The sequence below is a fragment of the Salmo salar genome, chromosome ssa08, assembly GCF_905237065.1.
Source record: "Salmo salar chromosome ssa08, Ssal_v3.1, whole genome shotgun sequence".
Lineage (NCBI taxonomy): Eukaryota > Metazoa > Chordata > Actinopteri > Salmoniformes > Salmonidae > Salmo > Salmo salar.
This window is the reverse complement of record NC_059449.1, coordinates 11204013-11227806: the sequence shown is the minus strand read 5'-3', so window position 1 is coordinate 11227806 and position 23794 is coordinate 11204013. Positions and strand designations below refer to the sequence as shown.

At 44.8% G+C, this 23794-nt stretch overlaps 1 protein-coding gene across 1 annotated transcript in view; it reads right to left on the bottom strand.

The window, feature by feature from the left end:
• The window catches only part of LOC106610161 (vascular endothelial growth factor C), a 47088-nt gene extending 34344 nt beyond the window's left edge, over nucleotides 1–12744 (bottom strand). Inside the window, exon 1 of the mRNA XM_014209332.2 lies at nucleotides 11966–12744. Coding sequence (XP_014064807.1) covers nucleotides 11966–12094 — 129 coding nt within the window. The 5' untranslated portion in view covers nucleotides 12095–12744. The remainder of the gene's footprint in view (nucleotides 1–11965) is intronic.
• Between the last annotated feature and the right edge of the window lie 11050 nt (nucleotides 12745–23794).

Genomic DNA, 23794 nt, shown 5'->3' with positions numbered 1-23794 from the left:
TAAAACTGGCACTGTGCAAAGTCTGAACAAATCAAATATCATAGTCAGGGTTAATGTACATAGTATAGGATTAGCTTTGAAAACCCCAATAAATTATTATTGAATAATTGCCCAGATACAATCAGCTTTGCAGAAGAACTTGGAGGAAAAGGGATTTTGAACACTGATCTTGTAATCCTCAACTGGCTTCCATTTTGTCACCCTTCCTCTTTGACTTTGCAGATTCGTTTCGCAGATATCTGACAGCTTGGAGGACATGTGGGATGTGTTTTTAGTGGGATTAGACATGTTTATCTGTGAATGGCTGCTTGCTTTAGGGTTTCTGTGGTGCAATAAAGCAATCAGCTCAGCCTATTTATCTGGCTCTATAGGACCACCGGGAACTAGGGCCTAATGTAGCAAAGCCCACCTTCTGAGCTCCCCTTCCAGGGTGTTCTGCCTGGCCGACTTTACATCCCCACACACCAGCCTCCAGCCTCCACTGGGTTAGCTAGCCTCCACTGGGTTAGCTAGCCTCCACTGGGTTAGCTAGCCTCCACTTGGTTAGCTAAAAATGCACATAAAACAACTTTTGATGTACATTTGACAAAAGCTGGATCCCTTCAAGCCATGACCCCTCCACTGGGCTACCAATGCATGCTGCTTCTTTCCGACATAATGGCAACCTACAAATACTGCAGTAGGCTGAAGGACGAGAGAAAACCTCAAAGCATAGGACAGGAGAAAACGTGTATCTTACATGCTGTCCTATGCTAATTGTCCTGGTTGGAGCCTGAGAGTTAACTTGTTGGTTTCTCCTGACAGGGCAGGCCCTGTATGTGAAAATCCTTGAGATACACTTGAATAACTTGAATTTCATGTATTGTCAAAGAGAGAATTGTGTGAAAATTTGAACTACACTCACAGATTTGTAATTGTTTTTCACGGAGCAGTTGGAAGTGCTAAGCTGATACAGTACAGAGGGAGCCAGAGCCCATCGCTTTTTGTGGTATTGGCCGTGAGGGCATTACGTCACGACTTGTTGTTTTAGCGCTGGAGTGCTGCGGTTGCACGCTGGCAGTCGTGGTGTAAGCTGACTTACACCACGACCAGGAGCGCAGAGCCGTGTGTGTGTGTGCTTGCGTTTATGTGTGTGCACGCATCTGTGAGTGTGTGTGTGTGTGTGTGTGTGTGTCACTGTGGCGTGTCTTCAGACCAGTCATGCAGCTCACACTCCTCTTCTAAACAAACGTCTTGCCTCAGTGAGTTCTCAATTAATCAAAGACCGCTAAGCTAACCCGTTGTCTCCAAACCAGTTTCCACACAGTCTACATGCACACTCTGCTACTCCTGATGAGGAGACCACCTAGCTAGGCCTCTTGTTTAGTCATGGTGTCAGTACATTCAGAGTTACTGGGGCCCCTAAACATGTACCCATGACAAACAGTGAAGCTTGTGAGGACCCTTTGCTTTCTGACTGGTATGACAAACAGAACAATAGAGATTAGTCCAAACAGAATAGTCAATTGTGAAACTTGTAACGAAAGTCAATCAAATCGGCGTACCCACTAAAACAATCACTATGGAGGACTTCGTATGTAGCATGTACCATGACAGGCTTAGGTTATAAGGCAGTAGACAGAGAAATGATTGGTTGAGTTCCATTACGAAAGTAATATTGCCACAATCATGAAATACTATGTAATATGACCCTGGGTCTTCTCCAGTCGACCAGTAAAGCTTTTCCCTCTGACTGCTCCGTGCCTCTGTCTGAGGTCCAGGACATTTTAAATGACCCCTTTCTTTAAACCCGGCAGAGCTTAAAGGAAACCAGGCTAAAAATGAATGGGGGATTTTTCCTCTCTCTACACCTCTACCAACTTTGTGCGCTTCCAAATGGCAAGACCTTATGTTGGCGGTATGAATAAAACCGCCAATCACCTCTGTTCTGTAGGGCTGCATTTAAAGGCGCGTGCACAAAGTCAACGCTGAGAGGCCAAGAGTTTAGGAGGAGCAGCTGGGAGGTTAAAGTCCCTCTCCTCCACATCTCATTCTTCTTCCCTCTCTGGGCTCTCTCTTTTCTAATTAAACTTCAGCTGATGGATGCTCTTCCACGCTACTGTTTATTAAGAAGTGGTAAAACCCATGTAGGGGATTAGATGTACTTCCATATGTGAACAGAACAGGCTGAACAGGGAAGAGAAGAAAAAGAGACGGACAGAAAACTGGTGCAGTTATGAAAGGCAGATTTCTTGTCACCTGCTATTGATGTCTTTCAGGACCATTGTGGTCTCTATAGACTAGTGTGGTCTCTGTAGACTATTGTGGTCTCTGTAGACTAGCGTGTTCTCTGTAGACTATTGTTGTCTCTAGACTAGCGTGGTCTCTGTAGACTATTGTGGACTCTGTAGACTATTGTGGACTCTGTAGACTAGAGTGGTCTCTGTAGACTATTGTGGACTCTGTAGACTAGTGTGGTCTCTGTAGAGTATGGTCGTCTCTGTAGACTATCGCGGTCTCTGTAGACTAGCGCGGTCTCTGTAGACTAGCGCGGTCTCTGTAGACTAACGTGGTCTCTGTAGACTATTGTGGAGTCTGTAGACTATTGTGGTCTCTGTAGACTAACACGGTCTCTGTAGACTATTGTGGTCTCTGTAGACTATCGCGGTCTCTGTAGACTATTGTAGTCTCTGTAGAGTATGGTCGTCTCTGTAGACTATCGCGGTCTCTGTAGACTATTGTGGAGTCTGTAGACTATTGTGGTCTCTGTAGACTATCACGGTCTCTGTAGACTATTGTGGTCTCCGTAGACTATTGTGGAGTCTGTAGACTATCGCGGTCTCTGTAGACTAGCGCGGTCTCTGTAGACTAGAGTGGTCTCTGTAGACTAACGTGGTCTCTGTAGACTATTGTGGAGTCTGTATACTATTGTGGTCTCTGTAGACTATCACGGTCTCTGTAGACTATTGTGGTCTCCGTAGACTATTGTGGAGTCTGTAGACTATCGCGGTCTCTGTAGACTAGCGCGGTCTCTGTAGACTAGCGCGGTCTCTGTAGACTAGAGTGGTCTCTGTAGACTAACGTGGTCTCTGTAGACTATTGTGGAGTCTGTAGACTATTGTGGTCTCTGTAGACTATCACGGTCTCTGTAGACTATTGTGGTCTCTGTAGACTATTGCGGTCTCTGTAGACTATTGTGGTCTCTGTAGACTATTGCGGTCTCTGTAGACTATTGTGGTCTCTGTAGACTATCGCGGTCTCTGTAGACTATTGCGGTCTCTGTAGACTATCGCGGTCTCTGTAGACTATCGAGGTCTCTGTAGACTATTGTGGTCTCTGTAGACTATCGCGGTCTCTGTAGACTATCGCGGTCTCTGTAAACTTGCGCGGTCTCTGTAGACTAGCACGGTCTCTGTAGACTCGCACGGTCTCTGTAGACTAGCATGGTCTCTGTAGGCTAGCATGGTCTCTGTAGGCTAGTGTGGTCTCTGTAGGCTAGGTGGGTCTCTGTAGACTAACGTGGTCTCTGCACACTAGCGTGGTCTCTCATCTTAGCTGTTGTGATTCATCTCCCATATGAAATTGGTCCCATATGTCCAGCTTTGAAGTGCTGCATAATATGTAGTATCTAGTCCCTGAAGATATTCTCAAACACTAAGTTGTTATCATAGCAAAATTTCTTAAATTCAAGGACCATGACAATGTCTAGTACACATTTCTGACTACAGAGAGTTGGATCTGATTATCTAATCACCACAGAAAAACTAACTGGGCACCTTTCACTTTCCATTTAATCTGCTTTCATTTCCCTAGTCAGAAAATACCTGTTGTGGAGAGCCAGGATCAGCATAACAATGAGAAACAGGTTAAATGTTAACACCTGAAGGGCTCAGAAGCACCGCTTTATACAATGTCTGCTACCAACAAGTACCCTGAACTGAGCCTATTCATGATGCATTCTAACCTCCTTGACCCTCATTCAATCTCCCCACTGCAGAAAATGGGAGTTGAGTGTTTTGTATATCCTTTGTGAGTCTAATCCAACTCTTTACTGTTCAGTCTGAAGATGCTAAGTATATATATTTTTTTTCACCTTTATTTAACCAGGTAGGCTAGTTGAGAACAAGTTCTCATTTACAACTGCGACCTGGCCAAGATAAAGCAAAGCAGTTCGACACATACAACAACACGGAGTTACACATGGAATAAACAAACATACAGTAGGAAAAAAAGTATATATACAGTGTGTGCAAATGAGGTAAGATAAGGGAGGTAAGACAATAAAATAGGCCATAATGGCGAGGTAATTACGATATAGCAATTAAACACTGGAGTGATAGATGTGCAAAAGATGAATGTGCAAGTAGAGATACTGGGGTGCAAAGGAACAAAATAAATAAATAAATACAGTATGGGGATGAGGTAGTTGGGTGGGCTGTTTACAGATGGGCTATGTACAGGTGCAATGATCTGTGAGCTGCTCTGACAGCTGGTGCTTGAAGTTAGTGAGGGAGATAAGAGTCTCCAGCTTCAGCAATTTTTGCAGTTCGTTCCAGTCATTGGCAGCAGAGAACTGGAAGGAAAGGCGGCCAAACGAGTAATTGGCTTTGGGGTGATCAGTGAAATATACCTGCTGGAGCGCGTGCTGCGGGTGGGTGTTGCTATGGTGACCAGTGAACTGAGATAAGGCGGGGCTTTACCTAGCAAAGACTTGTAGATGACCTGGAGCCAGTGGGTTTGGCGACGAGTATGAAGCGAAGGCCAGCCAACGAGAGTGTACAGATCGCAGTGGTGGGTAGTATATGGGGCTTTGGTGACAAAACGGATGGCACTGTAATAGACTGCATCCAATTTGTTGAGTAGAGTGTTGGAGGCTATTTTGTAAATGACATCGCTGAAGTCGAGGATCGGTAGGTATACAAGGCCCGTCAAGCGTTCAGCCTGCAGCACTGACCCTACGGACGCTCCAGTCTACAGCGCCTGGTTCAATTGTGCTTAGGAACATTTTTTATTATCTCTAAATGGTTAAGCTAGTGATAAATATTTGTGATTATTGTAAAAATCTGTGTTTGCTTCATTTACTATAATTCATTTCCTATTTTGCCATATCTAATTAATAATAAAGAGTCTATTGACACACCCCTGCATCAATCTAAGTAACATAATACAGAAATCCCCATCAAAATCTGTCAGTTTAAGCTACAGGCTCAATTCACTGAGTGTATAAAAAATTAAGAACACCTGCAGTTTCCGTGACATAGACTGACCGGGTGAATCCCTTATTGATGTCACTTGTTAAATCCACTTCAATCAGTGTAGATGTAGGGGAGGAGACAGGTTAAAGACAATTGAGACAATTGAGACATGGATTGTGTATGTGTGCCATTCAGAGGGTGAATGGGCAAGACAAAAGATTGCCTTTGAACGGGGTATGGTAGTAGGTACCCGGCGCACCGGTCTGTGTCAAGAACTGCAACGCTGCTGGGTTTTTCACTCTTATCTGTTTCCCGTGTGTATCAAGAATGGCCCACCACCCAAAGGACATCCAGCCAACTTGTCACAATTGTGGGAAGCATTGGAGTCAACATGGGCCAGCATCCCTATGGAACACTTTCAACACCTTGTAGAGTCCATGCAACTCAATATTAGGAAGGTGTTCTTAATGTTTTGTACACTCAGTATATCTATATTTTATTTTGAATTTTATTTGACCTTTATTTAACTAGGCAAGTATAGCTTCGATTGCTGTGTTACTTCCTCCGTATTTCTCATGTGTTTTCTTACTTTTTATTCTTACTTGTATTATTTCCTTAACATTATTTTCTCTCACCTTGATATTGAATTGTTGTGAAGTAGCTTGCAAGAAAACATTTCACTGTACTGTTTTACACCTGCTGTCTCCTGTGCACGTGACAAATAAATGCTGAAACTTTGAAATGACACACGGTGCAGTATCATAGCAGGTGATACCATGCTAAAAGGTCAATATTTATACTGATACTCTCTAGCCTGGGTTTGTTGTTTTTGTGTTTTGAGAGATTTTGCGTTTTTTAGTTAAAGCATTCATCCAAATAGGTTGTGAAAAGAATGGAACAGTCCTTGACAGTTCAGTTCCTCCATTATTATGGGATGTTCTGTTCTTTGTCAAACACAGTACAGGAAACGTGGCGAAAGAGACAGATTAGTGAATTACTGTTTGCACTGATAGGATTAAACCTGTATGCAGTGACAGACCTTGTCAGTAACCCCATGAAAGCATGACAGATGTTCTATGTTAGGAAGAAATGAGACTTGCATAACATCACTGCTAGCTGGTGCTAACATCAAAGACAAAGCAATTTGCTGTTTTTTTTTTGTTGCACCAATTAGGCACAATATTTTTAGGGGGCTTTGGCACTTCATGAGAAAATCTGTTCAACCTTCATTAAATCATGAAATACTTGTTGCATCATCTTAACAATAGGAATTAAGCATTGTTTGGTCACACTACACCCTAAGCACCTGGCATTGCGGCTACCGTTCATTTCCAGCTCACGTGAGCTGAACTAAAGGGTCTCCACTGCAGATAAATGTGTTTTGAAAACATCCAAAACTTCTTCTGAGGACCGTGAACTCATTTGGCCTCTTCTTGACTGCACTGTTTCCAGGAAGTTGGTGAGGCGAGGGCAAGAGAGTGTCAGAGAGGCACCATTAGTTGTCCTGAAGGACCATGGGAATACATTCTTCTCTCTGTTCTCAGCTTTACATTAACCAGACAGAGTTAAGCACACAGCCGTACCTCTGACAGTGATGTTGATCCTAGCTTACGGTATGTCAGCTCTAGTTTTGTTGTGAGCTACCACCTGCTGGCTGCTGTGTGAGGGAGCTGGAAGGTTCAGTAGCAGACAGACAAACAGTACTGGTAGTCAAAGGCTTCCCACTGTGCTACTGTCACAGACATATGGACACACTGAGGATTCAACTGAGGATCATTGACTGCTTGTTGTTCGTAAGGTTCACTATACGGCCTGGGTCATTAGTAGCACAGACTGAACGAGGCAGAGAGAGAGAGAGGCAGACAGAGGGAATGAGGAGCAACTGAAAGAGAGAGAGAGACAGAGAGAGAGAGATACAGAGAGAGAGAGAGAGAGAGAGAGAGAGAGAGAGAGAGAGAGAGAGAGAGATAGAGAGAGAGAGAGAGAATATAACGTGTTTGTGTGGGAGAGAGATGGAGAGAGTGAGAGCATTGTACTCCTGGGTGGGTACAGGCATGTATACATTAAAGCGTCTAAGCATTAACTCAATTGTCTGAAGCAACATCAACATCATGTAACGATAAATACCTTGTATATATTTGTTTATATTTTTGTCCTCTTATTGTAATCCAGTGCTTGAGACTCCCATATACTCCACTGAACCTTTGACAAGGTTTTTTTCTCTCCATTTTGGCAGGCACTCAAATACTTGCCATTGTAGACATTTCATAACCACAGTGAAATGGCTAGTTGGCCATAAAAGTGACAGCTCTCTTGTAATACTGACTGTAATTGCAACAGTGTCCTAACTCAAAGGACAGCTGAACCTTGACCCTCTCTCCCTTCGCCTAAGCCACATCCAAACCCTACAACCTTATGTCACCAACTCATCTAGCTCATGTTTGATACTCTGTATCAGTGTTCTTTCGTAGTGAAAGCGGGTGAAGTGTTGAAAAGAGGTGTGATATACCGTCGTAAGACTAGGAGTTAGGACAGGTGGGTTGTGTAACAGAGATAACCTAGAGATAAAGTCGAGCTGAGGAAAGCAGCTGTGAGGTAATCTCTTCCACCTGGGATCTAACTGTTGGGCTTACGAGAACAAGGTAATTACTTCACATACTACACTGACTGTCATGGAGAAGACAGGAAACAGCCTTTAACCCCTACTCCCTACCTAGTCTCTTCACATACTACACTGACTGTCATGGAGAAGACAGGAAACAGCCTTTAACCCCTACTCCCCACCTAGTCTCTTCACATACTACACTGACTGTCAAGGAGAAGACAGGAAACAGCCTTTAATCCCTACTCCCTACCTAGTCTCTTCACACACTACACTGACTGTCATGGAAAAGACAGGAAACACTCCTTAACTCCCACTCCCTTCCTAGTCTCTTGAGTATATCTGGGAGGACTGGCTAGTGGTCCTTTGTTGCTCAGTTGGTAGAGCATGGTGTTGTAACGCCAGGGTAGTGGGTTTGATTCCCCGGACCACCCAAACGTGAAATGTATGCACACATGACTGTAAGTTGCTTTGGATAAAATTGTCTGCTAGGGGGTAAAGGTTGGGCTAGGAGCTAGGGGTTGTCTCTATACAGGGGGTACTAGCCTAGGGGGTAAAGGTTGGGCTAGGAGCTAGGGGATGTCTCTATACAGGGGCCCTATCTTACAATGTCTAGAGGGATTCCCCTTAACAACACAGTGTGAAGCTAGGCTAAGTGCTAAGTCCAGGTCAGGTCCATTGTCTTAGGGCGCAGTAGGTAATGGACCCTATCCCACAGCCACTCTCTAACACTCCAGGGCAGTGCGCTTCATTGCCTCAGCAGGTTTTCACACTGCCTTCTTCACCAACTGTAACACAAACACCCAGGCCTCCTGTACTTACACTACCAAGAGCCCCCCCTTACAGAGGTCTGTGTGTGTAATAAAGGAAACAGTCACAAAGCAAGCAATGTTTCAACATGAAATAGCTACAGACCAATTATCCAGACCAGACTATTGAGACAGACCCACCGGCATGCACAAAGGTCTACGCTATGGTTGGATTAAAGTCAGATCCAAACCTCAAGGTGACCACAAATTACAGCTGCCCCTCTTATCCCTAACAGCACCCCCTACTCCCATTCACCCCCATGGACGTACCCCTTCTCAACCCTCTCAACCCAGCCTCGTTCTACTCTCTAGCCCCACGAGAACAGTCATTCATCCTTAGTACTCTTTCGAAGTGTGTGTGTGTGTGTGTGTGTGTGTGTGTGTGTGTGTGTGTGTGTGTGTGTGTGTGTATGTGAACCCAACACTGAGTGATGCAGCCAGATGACTTCTAGTTCTAGGTGAGTTACAGGCTGACTACACCCCTCGTGTGCGCGAGTGTTGCAAAATAAATGTAAACATACATTTTATTCAATTATTGCTCGTGCGGGTCAACGAGCGTCTGCACTGCCAGGGGCTAAAATAGAAGTCAGTTCTATTTCTGACGCAGACCACACTGTAAGTCCTGCCTCTCCCATCTCCTCATTGGTTTATAGAAGCAGGTACCCACGTGCCATCTCCTCATTGGTTATACCCACGTCGGTGACTGAAAGACGAACGAGGTCAGTGGCGGTAATGCACCTAATTTATGAAAGTTGCCAATCGCAATATAAAGTCAAGAGAAGAAAAGGCCTGGAAGGAGGAGAGATGACTAGAAACGATTCGGTTGACCGTTTTATTTGTGGATTCATTGGCGGAGTAGAGGACCTTGTGCATTTCAGGTAAAATAACAACTCAATGTTTATATCCCAGGACAAATTAGCTAGCAACAGCAAGCTAGCTAAATAGGTCAAATTAGCTAGCAAGTGCAAGCTAGCTAGCTAACTTTCCATAAATGTTTAATGCTTTTTGACCTGTCCCCAAATTAATATAATTGGTTCAGAGTTTGTTTTGATATTTTAACCTGCGTGTCGTGATCTCGTTTGGTGTGGTGGGACAAAATACATTTATGCACGATGGCGCACGCGCGCAGCCGGTTTGGGTTCCGTGTTACACGGAGGTATAACCAATTTTTTTGTAATTTATTTTATTTCACCTTTATTTAACCAGGTAAGCTAGTTGAGAACAAGTGCTCATTTACAACTGCGACCTGGCCAAGATAAAGCAAAGCAGTGCGACACAAAAAACAACATAGAGTTACACATGGAATAAACAAGCGTACAGTAGAAAAAAAAGAAAGTCTATATACAGTGTGTGCAAATGGCGTGAGGTGGTAAGGCAATAAATAGGCCATAGTAGCGAAGTAATTATAATTTAGCAAATTAACACTGGAGTGATAGATGAGGAGATGGCACCTGCTTCTATAAACCAATAAGAAGATGGGAGAGGCAGGACTTGCAGCGCGATCTGCATCACAAATAGAACTGACTTCTATATTTTAGCCCTTGGCAACACAGACGCTCGTTGACGCGCGCGAGCAGTGTGGGTGCAATATTTGAATAATATAGATTTCTAATTACACCACTCGCAACGCAGTTATTGCAGTTATTGGACAAATATTCATCGCTGTATCGTAACCATAGTCACCGTAGGATAAATACCTCCCGCTTGGATAAAAAAAAATATATATGGTTGAACATGTAACCTTTGAATTCCGATGAAATGAATCTTAATTACTTTTAATTTGATAACGACTCCAGGGGGTTAACATAACTGTGATTACATACACCCAAACACACACACACACACACACACACACACACACACACACACACACACACACACACACACACACACACACACACACACACACACACACACACACACACTCAGACCAATTACACCAGTCCCTATGGGAGGTGATTAATGTTTCCATTAGATTTTTGAAATGTATGGCATATGAGGTCATTTATTTACACAGTGAATTTCATAAGCCATTATGATACTGTTTTGATATCAGAGGTAGGTACTGGAAGTGATACTATCCAAACAGGACATTTTGTTTTGTCAGGTCATACAGCCGTATGACTGTAAATAACCTTTATGAGCCAATGGGAGTACATAACAAGATCATTACTGAACACACACACACACACACACACACACACACACACACACACACACACACACACACACACACACACACACACACACACACACACACACACACACACACACACACACACACACACACACACACACAGAGAGAGAGAGAGAGATAGGAGAAGAGAGTTTAAGAATGAGAACCTGTGTTTTCAGTGCATCATCACTGCTGCAGGCTTTGTTGAGACACTAAAAGTCTACTGGTAGCAGTGTTAATCACACCAACTGAGTGTCATATTATATGCCACGTGTTTAAGATTATCCCTGTCTCCTTAACTCCTACTGCTACTGAGGAACACACACACACACACACACACACACACACACACACACACACACACACACACAGAGAGAGAGATAGGAGAAGAGAGTTTAAGAATGAGAACCTGTGTTTTCAGTGCATCATCACTGCTGCAGGCTTTGTTGAGACACTAAAAGTCTACTGGTAGCAGTGTCAATCACACCAACTGAGTGTCATATTATATGCCACGTGTTTAAGATTATCCCTGTCTCCTTAACTCCTACTGCTACTGAGGAACACACACACACACACACACACACACACACACACACACACACACACACACACACACACACACACACACACACACACACACACACACACACACACACACAGAGAGAGAGGAACACACCCACACACTGAGGCCCCCACAAGTTTTGACACAGTGACACCTGCCTCCAACCCCCCTTTCTTCTCCTAATTTGAAAGTGCTCTTCTCTAATCTGCTCTGCATCCTTTCATTGTGAGGAATTCTCACTGATCTCTTGCTCCATCTCATCCATGATAGCCCCCCCCCCCCCACACCCCCAGCTGGAGATAAATATTACCCCCTGTCTATGCCATATATTCCCAGCCTTTTTCCCATTTTCCCATTAAAAGTTCAGATGAAATGACCTCCTGTTGATGTGACCCTTGTTTCAGTGATGTCTATATTCACTACATACTGTACGGTAGTGAATGTTCAGTAACTTACATCATCACCACATTTGTGGAAAGTCAAATATTATGACTTGTATACCCTCCAGCTCCATCCCACATTCCCCAATATAATATTAAAATGGCTTTGAATATCAATTGAATAATTTACACTGCATAATAGTAATGCATAAGTAATATAAATAGCATGCGTTAAATAGAAAACTTGTATACAAATACATACCGGTGCATCCCCTTGATCCTGATCATAATCATAATAGTCATGACTGAATTCATGACTCGATTCACTGGCTAGATTTGCGTAGAGAATCGCTGAATTGGCAAGGAGAACAGATATTCCAAATAAGTGCATTGTATAAGTCTTTATCCGGAGCAAAAAACGTACTCTCTATTTGTTGACCTCTTTTGGTCAAGCGCTGTTTCTCAAGTTCTTTTTCCTCTAAAGAAAATTAATAGCGCATCAGATACCCGAATTTTCGGGAGACCACTGACATAAAAATGATGGTGCGATGATGACAGGTAAAAATAAGGCCGTTATTTTCTCCGTGAAACGAAAGCTGCTGGAGACAACTCTTTTGTGAGCTTTCTGTGTCAAACTTCTGTGTCGGCGGCGGCATCCATCAAGCGAGCAGATGAGAGTTTGGGGAGCCTGAACGTCCTCGGAGCAGAGAATGGCATGTTCAATGCAATTTCACGGTGTCACTAGATTTTCCTCCTCCCCCTGCATGCGTTTTTTCTTTCCAGCAGCTCAGTCTGTTTCTCCACGGAATAGCTGCAATTTACTACTAAAAATATGAGTTGGGACACGCGCACCTTCTCTTGGAGACGTTGGAGACGAATCCCTTATGGACTCAACATGTGGAGTGAAATGTCCTTGCTGTATTTCAATGGTTGTACTCTGACTGACTACTACATATTTATATAGCAGAACTATGCTTAATATCGCCATGAGTCAACACTTTTACCAATTATCAAACCCTAAGGATAAGATTAATGTCCCTGTATTGCCATCATTACGAACGTTTGCAAGGTGCCTTCTGTGGCCCGCTACTAATGTCTAACAGATTTGATTTAACCCATAACAATCCATATCATAATGCAAATCGGGATTTATAATCTCAAGCCTGACATATTAAGTATATAATAGATTACTTTGCTACAATATTCTCATATGGTTTGATGTACGAGTTATTCGATGTAATCCACGCCACGGGGCACTACCATATGTCTTAAACTTTATACTTCGTTTAACCAGATTTGTGTGGGTTCGGTGTGGTAATTTAGAACGACATCATTTACAGAAACGCTGCCCAACATGAGTATAGCATCATCAGAGTGAGAACTTGGGTGTGTAATATTTACAGTTCACGCTTTATTGTTACTTTTGTTTATACATTTCACTTGCTTTGGCAATGTAAACATATGTTTACCATGCCAGTAAAGCCACTTGAATTGAAATTGAAACGAGAGAGAGAGAGAGAGAGAGAGAGAGAGAGCGAGAGCGATCAGGGCAGTTTGGAGAGCTCTGCTCTGCAGGGTGTCTCTACATGCTCAAACCTCAAATTCATTGAGGGCTCTTATAATACGTTGGAATGCAAGCCACACTGAAGGATTTCCAACCCCCTTTACAGTCTTGTAAGTGGCCCCTCTTCACTTAGCTAAAGAACCACAAATAGTTTTAATGGATTTGTTAAACACACACTGTTATACTGTATTGTATTATGCTAGCCGCTTAGTTAGAATTTGTTCCAGCTACATCAATTGAGGATGATATATTATAATGTTTATGGGATGTCAACCTATATAATACAAGTTAATCACACTTGTTGCGGTGGCGTCTTTTTATGTGCGCTGTGTTTTCATGTTCACTGTGTTTTATGTTGCTGTTTTGGTGCGTGATCACCAAGGATAAGGATTTGCTAAACGTCTGATTTGTTGTGGCTAACGTTAGCTAGGTGGCTAGGTGGCTAATGCTAACGTTAGCTATGCTAGGGGTTAGGGTTAGGGGAAGAGCTAGCTCACATGCTATGTAGTTGCAAAAGTTGTCCGTGATGATATTCGAACACGCAACCCTTGGGTTGCTAGACGTTGGGTGAGTTGGGTGAAGTTCATTCTAAAGTAGAACTTGAGTCATTATTGTATAATAGATATCAGACACTGAATCAGATGGCAGTGACCTACTGACACCTCAGCGTGCTTTAGCTGCTGGTAGATATGCCACATGCCCCACACTAGGATGAGGAGTATATAAATATGCCATATCCACCAACAGCTGAACCATGCTGAGGTGGATGAAGGGATTTTCTCCCCAAGCCCTGTAGGCTGAACCATTGCGCCTTGAGTCCTAAACCCTAAGGCCTGTTATGAATGGCCCGTGACTGCAGAGGTCGCTGGTACTGCTGGGAGTGACTCAGGTCACGGGTAACCTCAATTGTATTACTACCACAGGCTGAACGATTGTACATAAAAGATTTTGTCATGAGCTGGAGTGGAATCAAAACTTTGACTTGGCCACTAATTGTTAGTCTGATATAGGATCTTGCCTCGTTTTTGTGTGTATCAATAACTTGTAGCACACAATGTAAAGTAAACCCGCGTCTATTTGCAAATGGTGTTTCACATGTTGATTTCCCCTTTGGTGTCAATAAGCTGTCAATATGGAGTCTATTCGCTAACATATCCAATGCCAGACTATTTCACAATCACTGTTTTGTTGAGTGGTAGCACTGCTGCTGTGTATGTTATTACACGTTACCAGGCAACCATGCAGCTATACTGTTCTTATACCTGATCAGTAAATGACATAAATACGGTGTCCATATTAGGACAGCCTCAGAGTTAGAAGAAGTTGGTGTCAGATACATGCGTATGTTCCTACCGATTCACGGTTGTCTGTATGATTCACAAAGTCTAAGTATTTGCGCTATTTGTCCCTCTGTAACCTTCCTGCATACTAAAGGACCAGAAGTCCCTTGGTACCAGAAGTCTGTTTTGAGCTGTCACGCAAAGGAAGTCATTAGCACTTATCGTGTTTTTGTCACTTCCTTATTGTTTGACGTATCCTTTATGGAAAATTGCAACATGATAACATTCTTGGACTTTGATAAACTGGAGGCATCTTTATAACATTTTTTTTGGTATCTCCTTTCTGTTTTGGGCCTGTGTGTTTATTTTCTTTTAAATAGCCGATCACATCCAACCCGTCAACCATGGCAGTGGCCATCGTAGCGCCCATCGCTGTCGCAGAGTTCTGAGGTTGAAGGCTGGAAGGAATGGAGAGCTGGGAAATTCTCACTGACCTATAATGGCGGACCTCTAAGCTCAGTGTCATTTAAAGAGGTGGCACCGGATCAACTTCCTGTCAGAATATCTGAACAGCAACACAAAAAGATGTCAACATGGATTAAACTGAGCAGCAACCTCCATTTAAAGCCGAAAGGGGTTTAAAGTATTTAAAGTCAAATCCGTCCTCTCCAGCAATGTTCTCGCTCCGTCTGGCTTTGTCGTCTAGCTTTGCAATAATTGCCTGCTTCTGACAATGTAGGCTGCTACTCTTTCCACTCATTACTTAGACAACCTGCTGTGAACCACTCTTTTAGCGTGTGTTGGTTGAGCGTCATATTTACCACTTCGACAAGTCAATGCATGTAGATGTGGAACTCTCAGTGTGTAGATTTGTCCGCCATTACCAATTTAAAACTCTTTGTTGACATTGTTAATTGTCCGTCTTGATTTTCTCACACGTGGTAAAAGTTGCGCTCTTAGCTAACCAATACAATGGGCACATCTCTCATCCATGAAGTCTTCATTTTCTTCACCCTCTCCTCTAATTGGTCTCTACTGTCAGGGAGCGTCTGCAAACTCTCGACACACAAAACCACCGTGAGGGATAGCACTTTGACTTTTCATGTGTCGTTAAACATAAGCACTTCATAAGACCCCCCCCCCCCCCCCATAGGAAGCAGTGGCGATGAGGAAGCTACTTCTCTACTAGCAGCATCCCATGGCCGAGAGAACCCTGACCGCCCGTCTGTTCAGCCTGCTGGTCTGCCCATGTGTGCACAGCTAGTTCCCACAGTGGGAATGACTGCTGGTCGGAACTGGGGAACAATGGAAAGGGACCATATGACTGTAGCCTCTGCTTTGGGAACTGGTGGCCCCTGTTAAAAGTGGAATTTGCAGTGTGTGTGTGTGTGTGTGTGTGTGTGTGTGTGTGTGTGTGCGTGTGCGTGTGTGTGCGTGCGTGCGTGTGTGTGTGCGTGTGTGCGCCCCCCCGGCTAAGAAAACTTCCCCAGGTTCAGCCGTGTCTGGGCAGCGATCGATTTGAATGACGAGATGGGAGAAGAGGGGTGGTGGGGTTGTAGAAAAGATCTTGTTCAGTCCCACAATCCTCTGCTTCCTTTCCATCCTTCATTATCTTAACTTTTACACAGGAGAGAGTCCCTCTTAAAGCTGTGACTTAATTATTTCAATATGGAGAAATGAAATGCTTTAGGAGAGTTGAAAACTCTCTACAAGTAATCATATTCAGTTTCAAGTTTCAAGACTAATCGTCTACGCCATACTGTACAATGCACCCATACATGCGGGTAAGGCAGCATACTCTATATGAGGGAGGAAATTGAGCCGGGATTACAAATGATTACATTGTCTTTTAGCCTTCGTTGGCTAGCTCAGAACTACCAGCTTAATCAGCTTGAGACTACTAGGGGCCAGTAGGGGCCACAGCGCATGGTAATCTATGGAGGGAAAACATGTAGGGTACAAGATAAGAGTTCTTTGTTGGGAATGTTGACACCGAACACAATTAATTACCCTGAAAGAAAAAGGGAAACGTGGAAATACCCTGTGTGTGCGGGCTGGCTGGGTTTCTGTGTTGGAGGGAAATGTTTCATGTTCTCTCCAATGAGTCTCTAAGACTGAAATACCTCCCTTTGCAAGGAACATGGGTAATATTTCATGAGAAGAAGTAGGATATGTGTTGAGCGATTCTTCTCCACTTTTTAACTCATTACAGCAAGTTTCTTTCAGTGCATAATCCATTTTAGACTGAAACCTTGCAAAATATTCAATGTTGAAATTGTGTAAACTTGGGGTTTCAGTTTAATCTACCTAGAGCTCTGACTGATTGTGCTATGATCTCATAAACATGCCTTGTGTGAGACTCAGCCATGGCACTTGTTAAAGAGCTCTGGTGTCTCTGGTGTTTCCAATGTTGTGTCCCAAATGGCACTGTATTCCCTAAATAGTGCATTACTTTTGACCAGGGCCCATAGGGCTTTGGTCAAAAATAGTGCACTATGTAGGGAATATTGTGCCATTTGGAACGTAGCCCCAGTTTAACTCCATGACTCTGTGATGTACACACACAGATAACGGAGCAAATCCCCCTAAATTCTCCCCTGAAACCAACCTTATACAACATTCTGTCAATGGAATTTCAGCCAAGTCAAAATATACGCTACCGTTAAAAAGTTTGGGGTCACTTAGAAGTGTCCTTGTTTTTGAAAGAAAAGCACACTTTTTGTCCATTAAAATAACATCAAATTGATCAGAAATACAGTGTAGACATTGTTAATGTTGTAAATGACTATTGTAGCTGGAAATGGCAGATTTTTAATGGAATACCTACATAGGCGTAGAGGCCCATTTTCAGCAACCATCACTCCTGTCTTCCAATGGCACGTTGTGTTAGCTAATCCAAGTTTATCATTTTAAAAGGCTAATTGATCATTAGCTAACGCAATGTACCTTTGGAACACAGAAGTGATGGTTGCTGATAATGTGCCTCTGTATTCCTATGTAGATATTTCCTGTGGCTCAGTTGGTAGAGCATGGTGTTTGCAACGCCAGCATGGTGTGTGCAACACCAGGGTTGTGGGTTCGATTCCCACGGGGGGCCAGAAAAAATAAAAATGCGTGAAATGAAAATGAAATGTATGTATTCACTACTGTAAGTCGCTCTGGATAAGAGCGTCTGCTAAATGACTAAAATGTCAAATGTAAATGTAAAGATCAGCCGTTTCCAGCTACAATAGTCATTTACAACATTAACAATGTCTACACTGTATTTCTGATCAATTTGATGTTATTTAATGGGCTAAATATGTGCTTTTCTTTAAAAAAAAAAGGACATTTCTAAGTGACCCCAAACTTTTGAATGGTAGTGTATATCGACCAAAGCAATGGTTGAATAAGAAGAAAAAACATCCTCATCGCTCTCCCAAAGTTCATCCCAAATAGCACCGAATTCTTTACATAGTGCACTACTTTTGACCAGGGGCTCATAGCACGCTATATAGGGAATAGGCTGTCATTTGGGATGATATACTCCAAATCTCACAGTTCAGCACCATCCATTCACAGCCAGGGCTCCCTCTCCCCTTCCTCTTCCCCCTACCTTCCTCTCCCCTTCCTCTTTCCTCTACCCTCCTCTCCTCTCCTCTCCCCTTTCTCTTCCCCCTGCCCTACCCTCCTCTCCCCTTCCTCTTCCCCCTACCTTCCTCTCCCCTTCCTCTTTCCTCTACCCTCCTCTCCCCTTCCTCTTCCCCCTACCTTCCTCTCCCCTTCCTCTTTCCTCTACCCTCCTCTCCTCTCCCCTTTCTCTTCCCCCTGCCCTACCCTCCTCTCCCCTTCCTCGTCCCCCTACCCTCCTCTCCTCTCCTCTCCCCTTCCTCTTCCCCCCTACCTTCCTCTCCCCTTCCTCTTTCCTCTACCCTCCTCTCCTCTCCCCTTTCTCTTCCCCCTGCCCTACCCTCCTCTCCCCTTCCTCTTCCCCCTACCTTCCTCTCCCCTTCCTCTTTCCTCTACCCTCCTCTCCTCTCCCCTTTCTCTTCCCCCTGCCCTACCCTCCTCTCCCCTTCCTCTTCCCCCTACCTTCCTCTCCCCTTCCTCTTTCCTCTACCCTCCCCTTTCTCTTCCCCCCTGCCCTACCCTCCTCTCCCCTTCCTCTTCCCCCTACCTTCCTCTCCCCTTCCTCTTTCCTCTACCCTCCCCTTTCTCTTCCCCCTGCCCTACCCTCCTCTCCCCTTCCTCGTCCCCCCTACCCTCCTCTCCTCTCCTCTCCCCTTCCGCTTCCCCCCTACCTTCCTCTCCCCTTCCTCTTTCCTCTACCCTCCTCTCCTCTCCTCTCCCCTTTCTCTTCCCCCTGCCCTACCCTCCTCTCCCCTTCCTCGTCCCCCTACCCTCCTCTCCCTTTCCTCGTCCCCTTACCCTCCTCTCCCCTTCCTCTTCCCCCTACCCTACCCTCCTCTCCCCTTCCTCCTCCCCTACCCTACCCTCCTCTCCCCTTCCCCTTCCTCTTCCCCCCTACCCTACACTCCTCCCCCTTCTTCTTTCCCCTTCCCTCCTTTCCCCTACCCTCCTTTCCCCTTCCCCTACCCCATACCCTCCTCTCCCCTTCCTCTTCTCCCTACCCTCCTCCCCCATTTCCTGAAGGGCTTTAGGAAGCATACATGCATCTGTGAAGAAGCCTTTTATCACTTGACGTTCTAGTGCCCCACTTCATCAAAATAGTAATTTACCAGGTCGCCATTTGACCTTGCACAGCCATTGACGTATTTGCCCAGCAAATTATTGGCAGGCCAGTGAGCAACCCACCTCCAAAGGCAGACTGGGCAGCTTTGACATGACCCGCGGAGGGCCGGGCTGCAACACCACAACACAAGGCCCCCACAGATCCCCTCCTATCCCAACCTCTGGCCCTGCTGGCATTCGTATGGAAATCAGTCATCCTGGGAAGTTTATGTTTAAGACCTCTGAATGGGGATTAGCCTGGCTCCCAGTTCACGAAACACTGCATTTAATGAGCATACTTCTCCCTCACGCCGGCCCACTGGCCCTGATTAAATATGGTGTGTTAGCGATAAAACCACCACACTCCAAATATACATTTACTTCACACAGATTTGTAAATCAAATCAAATCAAATGTATTTGTCACATACACATGGTTAGCAGGTGTTAATGCAAGTGTAGCGAAATGCTTGTGCTTCTAGTTCCGACCATGCAGTAATATCTAACAAGTAATATAACCTAACAATTTCACAACAACTACCTTATACACACAAGTGTAAAGTAATGAATACAAATATGTACACAAAAATATATAAATGAGTGATGGCCGAACGGCATAGTCAAGATGCAGTAGATGGTATAGAGTACAGTATATACATATGAGATGAGTAATGTAGGGTATGAAAACATTATATGAAGTGGCATCGTTTAAAGTGGCTAGTGATACATTACATCAAGATGGCAAGATGCAGTAGATGGTATAGAGTACAGTATATACATATGAGATGAGTAATGTAGGGTATGAAAAAATTATATGAAGTGGCATTGTATAAAGTGGCTATTGTTAGGGTTGAACTGGCTATTTGTATGCATAACTTATATAATATACTGGGGAAGCTATGCTAAGTACATAAACTACGAGTAAATCAACTGTTGAAAACAAGAAGAACTACAACCGGCAACAGGAAGTGCGTCACGACGCTGGGATCAGCCTGCACGCCGACGACAGGAGGAGCAAGTTTAAACCACGCTCCTCCTCCCTCTGACAGGCCAGCATTGAGCGGGAACTATCTCTGTCAGTATAAAAGAGAAAACAATAGGATGTGTCGCTCTCTTCTCTGTTTTGCCCTGCGAGGTAAAACAGCGAGACCGTATATATACGAACCACACATATACCACACACGTGTTTGCATTAATTAAAGTACAGCTAAATCAGAAGTCACTATGTGCTGACTATTTTGTTCTGTTACCAGAAACGAACTGTCGCAACATTAACACTAGTGATATATTACATCAAGATGGCAAGATGCAGTAGATGGTATAGAGTACACTATATACATATGAGATGAGTAAGGTGGGTATGAAAACATATAAAGTGGCATTGTTTAAAGTGGCTAGTGATACATTTAATTACATCAAGATGGCAAGATGCAGTAGATGGTATAGCGTACAGTATATACATATGAGATGAGTAATGTGGGGTACGTAAACATTATATATAATAAAGTGGCTAGTGATAAATTGATTACATCAATTTTTCCATTATTAAAGTGGCTGGAGTTGAGTCAGTGTGTTGGCTGCAGCCACTCAATGCTAGTGATGGCTGTTTAACAGTCTGACTGCCTTGAGATAGAAGCTGTTTTTCAGTCTCTCGGTCCCCGAGATTTGTAGGATTATTCCGTGTGTTATTATTACAAGTAGCCGTTTCCTCCTATGAGAAAGTCTAAACACATGTGGGGTTCTGCTTTCCGCAAGTGGTTGTTATGGCGACGAGTTTGATGTCCGAATGCTGAGGGAAACATTCAATGACCAAGTAAAGGCAGAATAATTGATATTATCCCCTCATACAGATGCCACAAATAGCTCAGCTCTCCATACATAGAACGATTCAAGTATTTCATTAAACAGCCTGCCTGGGAGTTTATGCACTAAAGTCTTAGGATTTTCAGGTCAGTCTTGAAAACGTCTGAATGTCTCAGGCTTAAGGACCTTGACCAGGCAGCCTGCTTCCCCCAGAGGGTTGTGGGTAATTACCAGACTTTAAAGAGGCCATTACCCAGTAGAACAGGCCAGAGGATTTGTTACTGTTGTTTATGTAGCATGGGTCACCCCATCACGACCAGGCAGACTCAGAGAGAGACGTGCACGCACACACAGACCAGGACACACTCACATTCTCTCTCTCTCTCGTCCCCCTCCCCCCACAGGAGAGTTAATGCGAGTTGTTTGACAAAAAAGTAGGTCTACCTACATCCCGTAATCAAAATAGCAGGGCTTGTGTGGGTAGTAGTATTACTCTTACAAACGTTAGCTGTGACAATAACAACCGTAATGTGTGACAGCTATTTGGATGTGATTCATGGGAATTTTTTCCTCAAAATGTTTTTTTTTTTTTGTTTTAATTTTCACCTTTATTTAACCAGGTAGGCCAGTTGAGAACAAGTTCTCATTTACAACTGCGACCTGGCCAAGATAAAGCAAAGCAGTACAACACAGAGTTACACATGGACTAAAACATACAGTCAATAATACAATAGAAAAAGTCTATATACAGTGTGTGCAAATGAGGTAGGATAACGGAGGTAAGGCAAGAAATAGGACATAGTGGCGAAATAATTACAATGTAGCAATTAAACACTGGAGTGATAGATGTGCAGAAGATGAATGTACAAGTAGAGATACTGGGGTGCAAAGGAGCAAAATAAATAAAATAGATAACTGTATGGGGATGAGGCAGTTGGATGGGCTAATTACAGGTGGGCTATGTACAGGTGCAGTGATCTATGAGCTGCTCTGACAGCTGGTGCTTAAAGCTAGTGAGGGAGATACGAGTCTCCAAATAAAAAAGGTGTGTACAAAAGGTAATTATTCAATGGATTCTGAAATAGTGCAACAAAAAAAAGAATGAGTCTGGTTTGGCAGATCTAACGGTTTATTGCTCATGTAGCAGCTCCCTCCCTGGCTGGGTTGAGTACTGCTTTCTGCAATGAGCTGTGGGTGAAAAGTTCAACACACCACAGGGCATCCCAAATGATGCACTATTCCATATATTGTGACTACTAGAGCACTATGGGCCCAGGTGTCATAAAATAAGTTGTACTCATCCTTGAAAATGTCGTACTGGAGAGAAGAGGACCAAGGCGCAGCGAGACTGTGAATACTCATACTTTAATAGACTCCAGTAAGGCATCCACAGGAAAACAATAACACGACAATAACAGTCTGACTAGGCACACGGCTAAGCACAGAACAATTCCCCACAACCCCAAAGACAAACACACACACACCTATATAGGACTTCCAATCAAAGGCAACTATACACACCTGCCTTCAATTGGAAGTCCCAATCATCCACCCAACATTTAACCAACACAAACATGCCACGTCCTGACCCCAAAACTAAAACACTAGCTCCATCTGCTGGTCAGGACGTGACAGTACCCCCCCCTCAAGGTGCAGACCCCGGAATGCAACTACCAACAAAAAACCCCAGCACAAAACCCATAAACAATAACCCTAAAACAATAAGGGAGGGAAGGGAGGGTGGCTGCCGTCACTGTGCTACACCCTCCCTCCCCAACCCACCTATCCTGGAGGTGGCTCAGGTGCAGGGCGTGGACCTTGCTCCACCGTCGGCGTAGCCCACTTCGGTGGCGCTGCTAGCTGCGCCGGGCAGATGGGCCACTTGGGCTGACCCTGGCAGACGGACCACTCGTGCTGGGCCGGGGGACAGGAGGGCCCCTCGGGCTGGGCCGGGGGACAGGAGGGCCACTCCGGCAGGTCAGGGCAGTCTGGCCACTCCGGCAGGTCAGGGCAGTCTGGCCACTCCGGCAGGTCAGCGCAGTCTGGCCACTCCGGCAGGTCAGCGCAGTCTGGCCACTCCGGCAGGTCAGCGCAGTCTGGCCACTCCGGCAGTTCAGCGCAGTCTGGCCACTCCGGCAGTTCAGCGCAGTCTGGCCACTCCGGCAGTTCAGCGCAGTCTGGCCACTCCGGCAGTTCAGCGCAGTCTGGCCACTCCGGCAGTTCAGCGCAGTCTGACCTCTCTGGCGACTGGCGGGCAGCTCTGGTGACGACTGTCGACTGGCGGGCAGCTCTGGTGACGACTGTCGACTGGCGGGCAGCTCTGGTGACGACTGTCGACTGGCGGGCAGCTCTGGTGACGACTGTCGACTGGCGGGCAGCTCTGGTGACGACTGTCGACTGGCGGGCAGCTCTGGTGACGACTGTCGACTGGCGGGCAGCTCTGGTGACGACTGTCGACTGGCGGGCAGCTCTGGTGACGACTGTCGACTGGCGGGCAGCTCTGGTGACTGTTGACTGGCGGGCAGCTCTGGCGACTGTTGACTGGCGGGCAGCTCTTGCCCCGTCAAACAGCCCTTGTGCCCCCCCCTAAAAAATTATTGGGGGTGCCTCTCGGTCTCCCTTACCTCACCAGCCTTCTTCCGCTGCTTGGTCCTTTGTTGGTGGGGAATTCTGTCATAAAATAAGTTGTACTCATCCTTGAAAATGTCGTACTGGAGAGAAGAGGACCAAGGCGC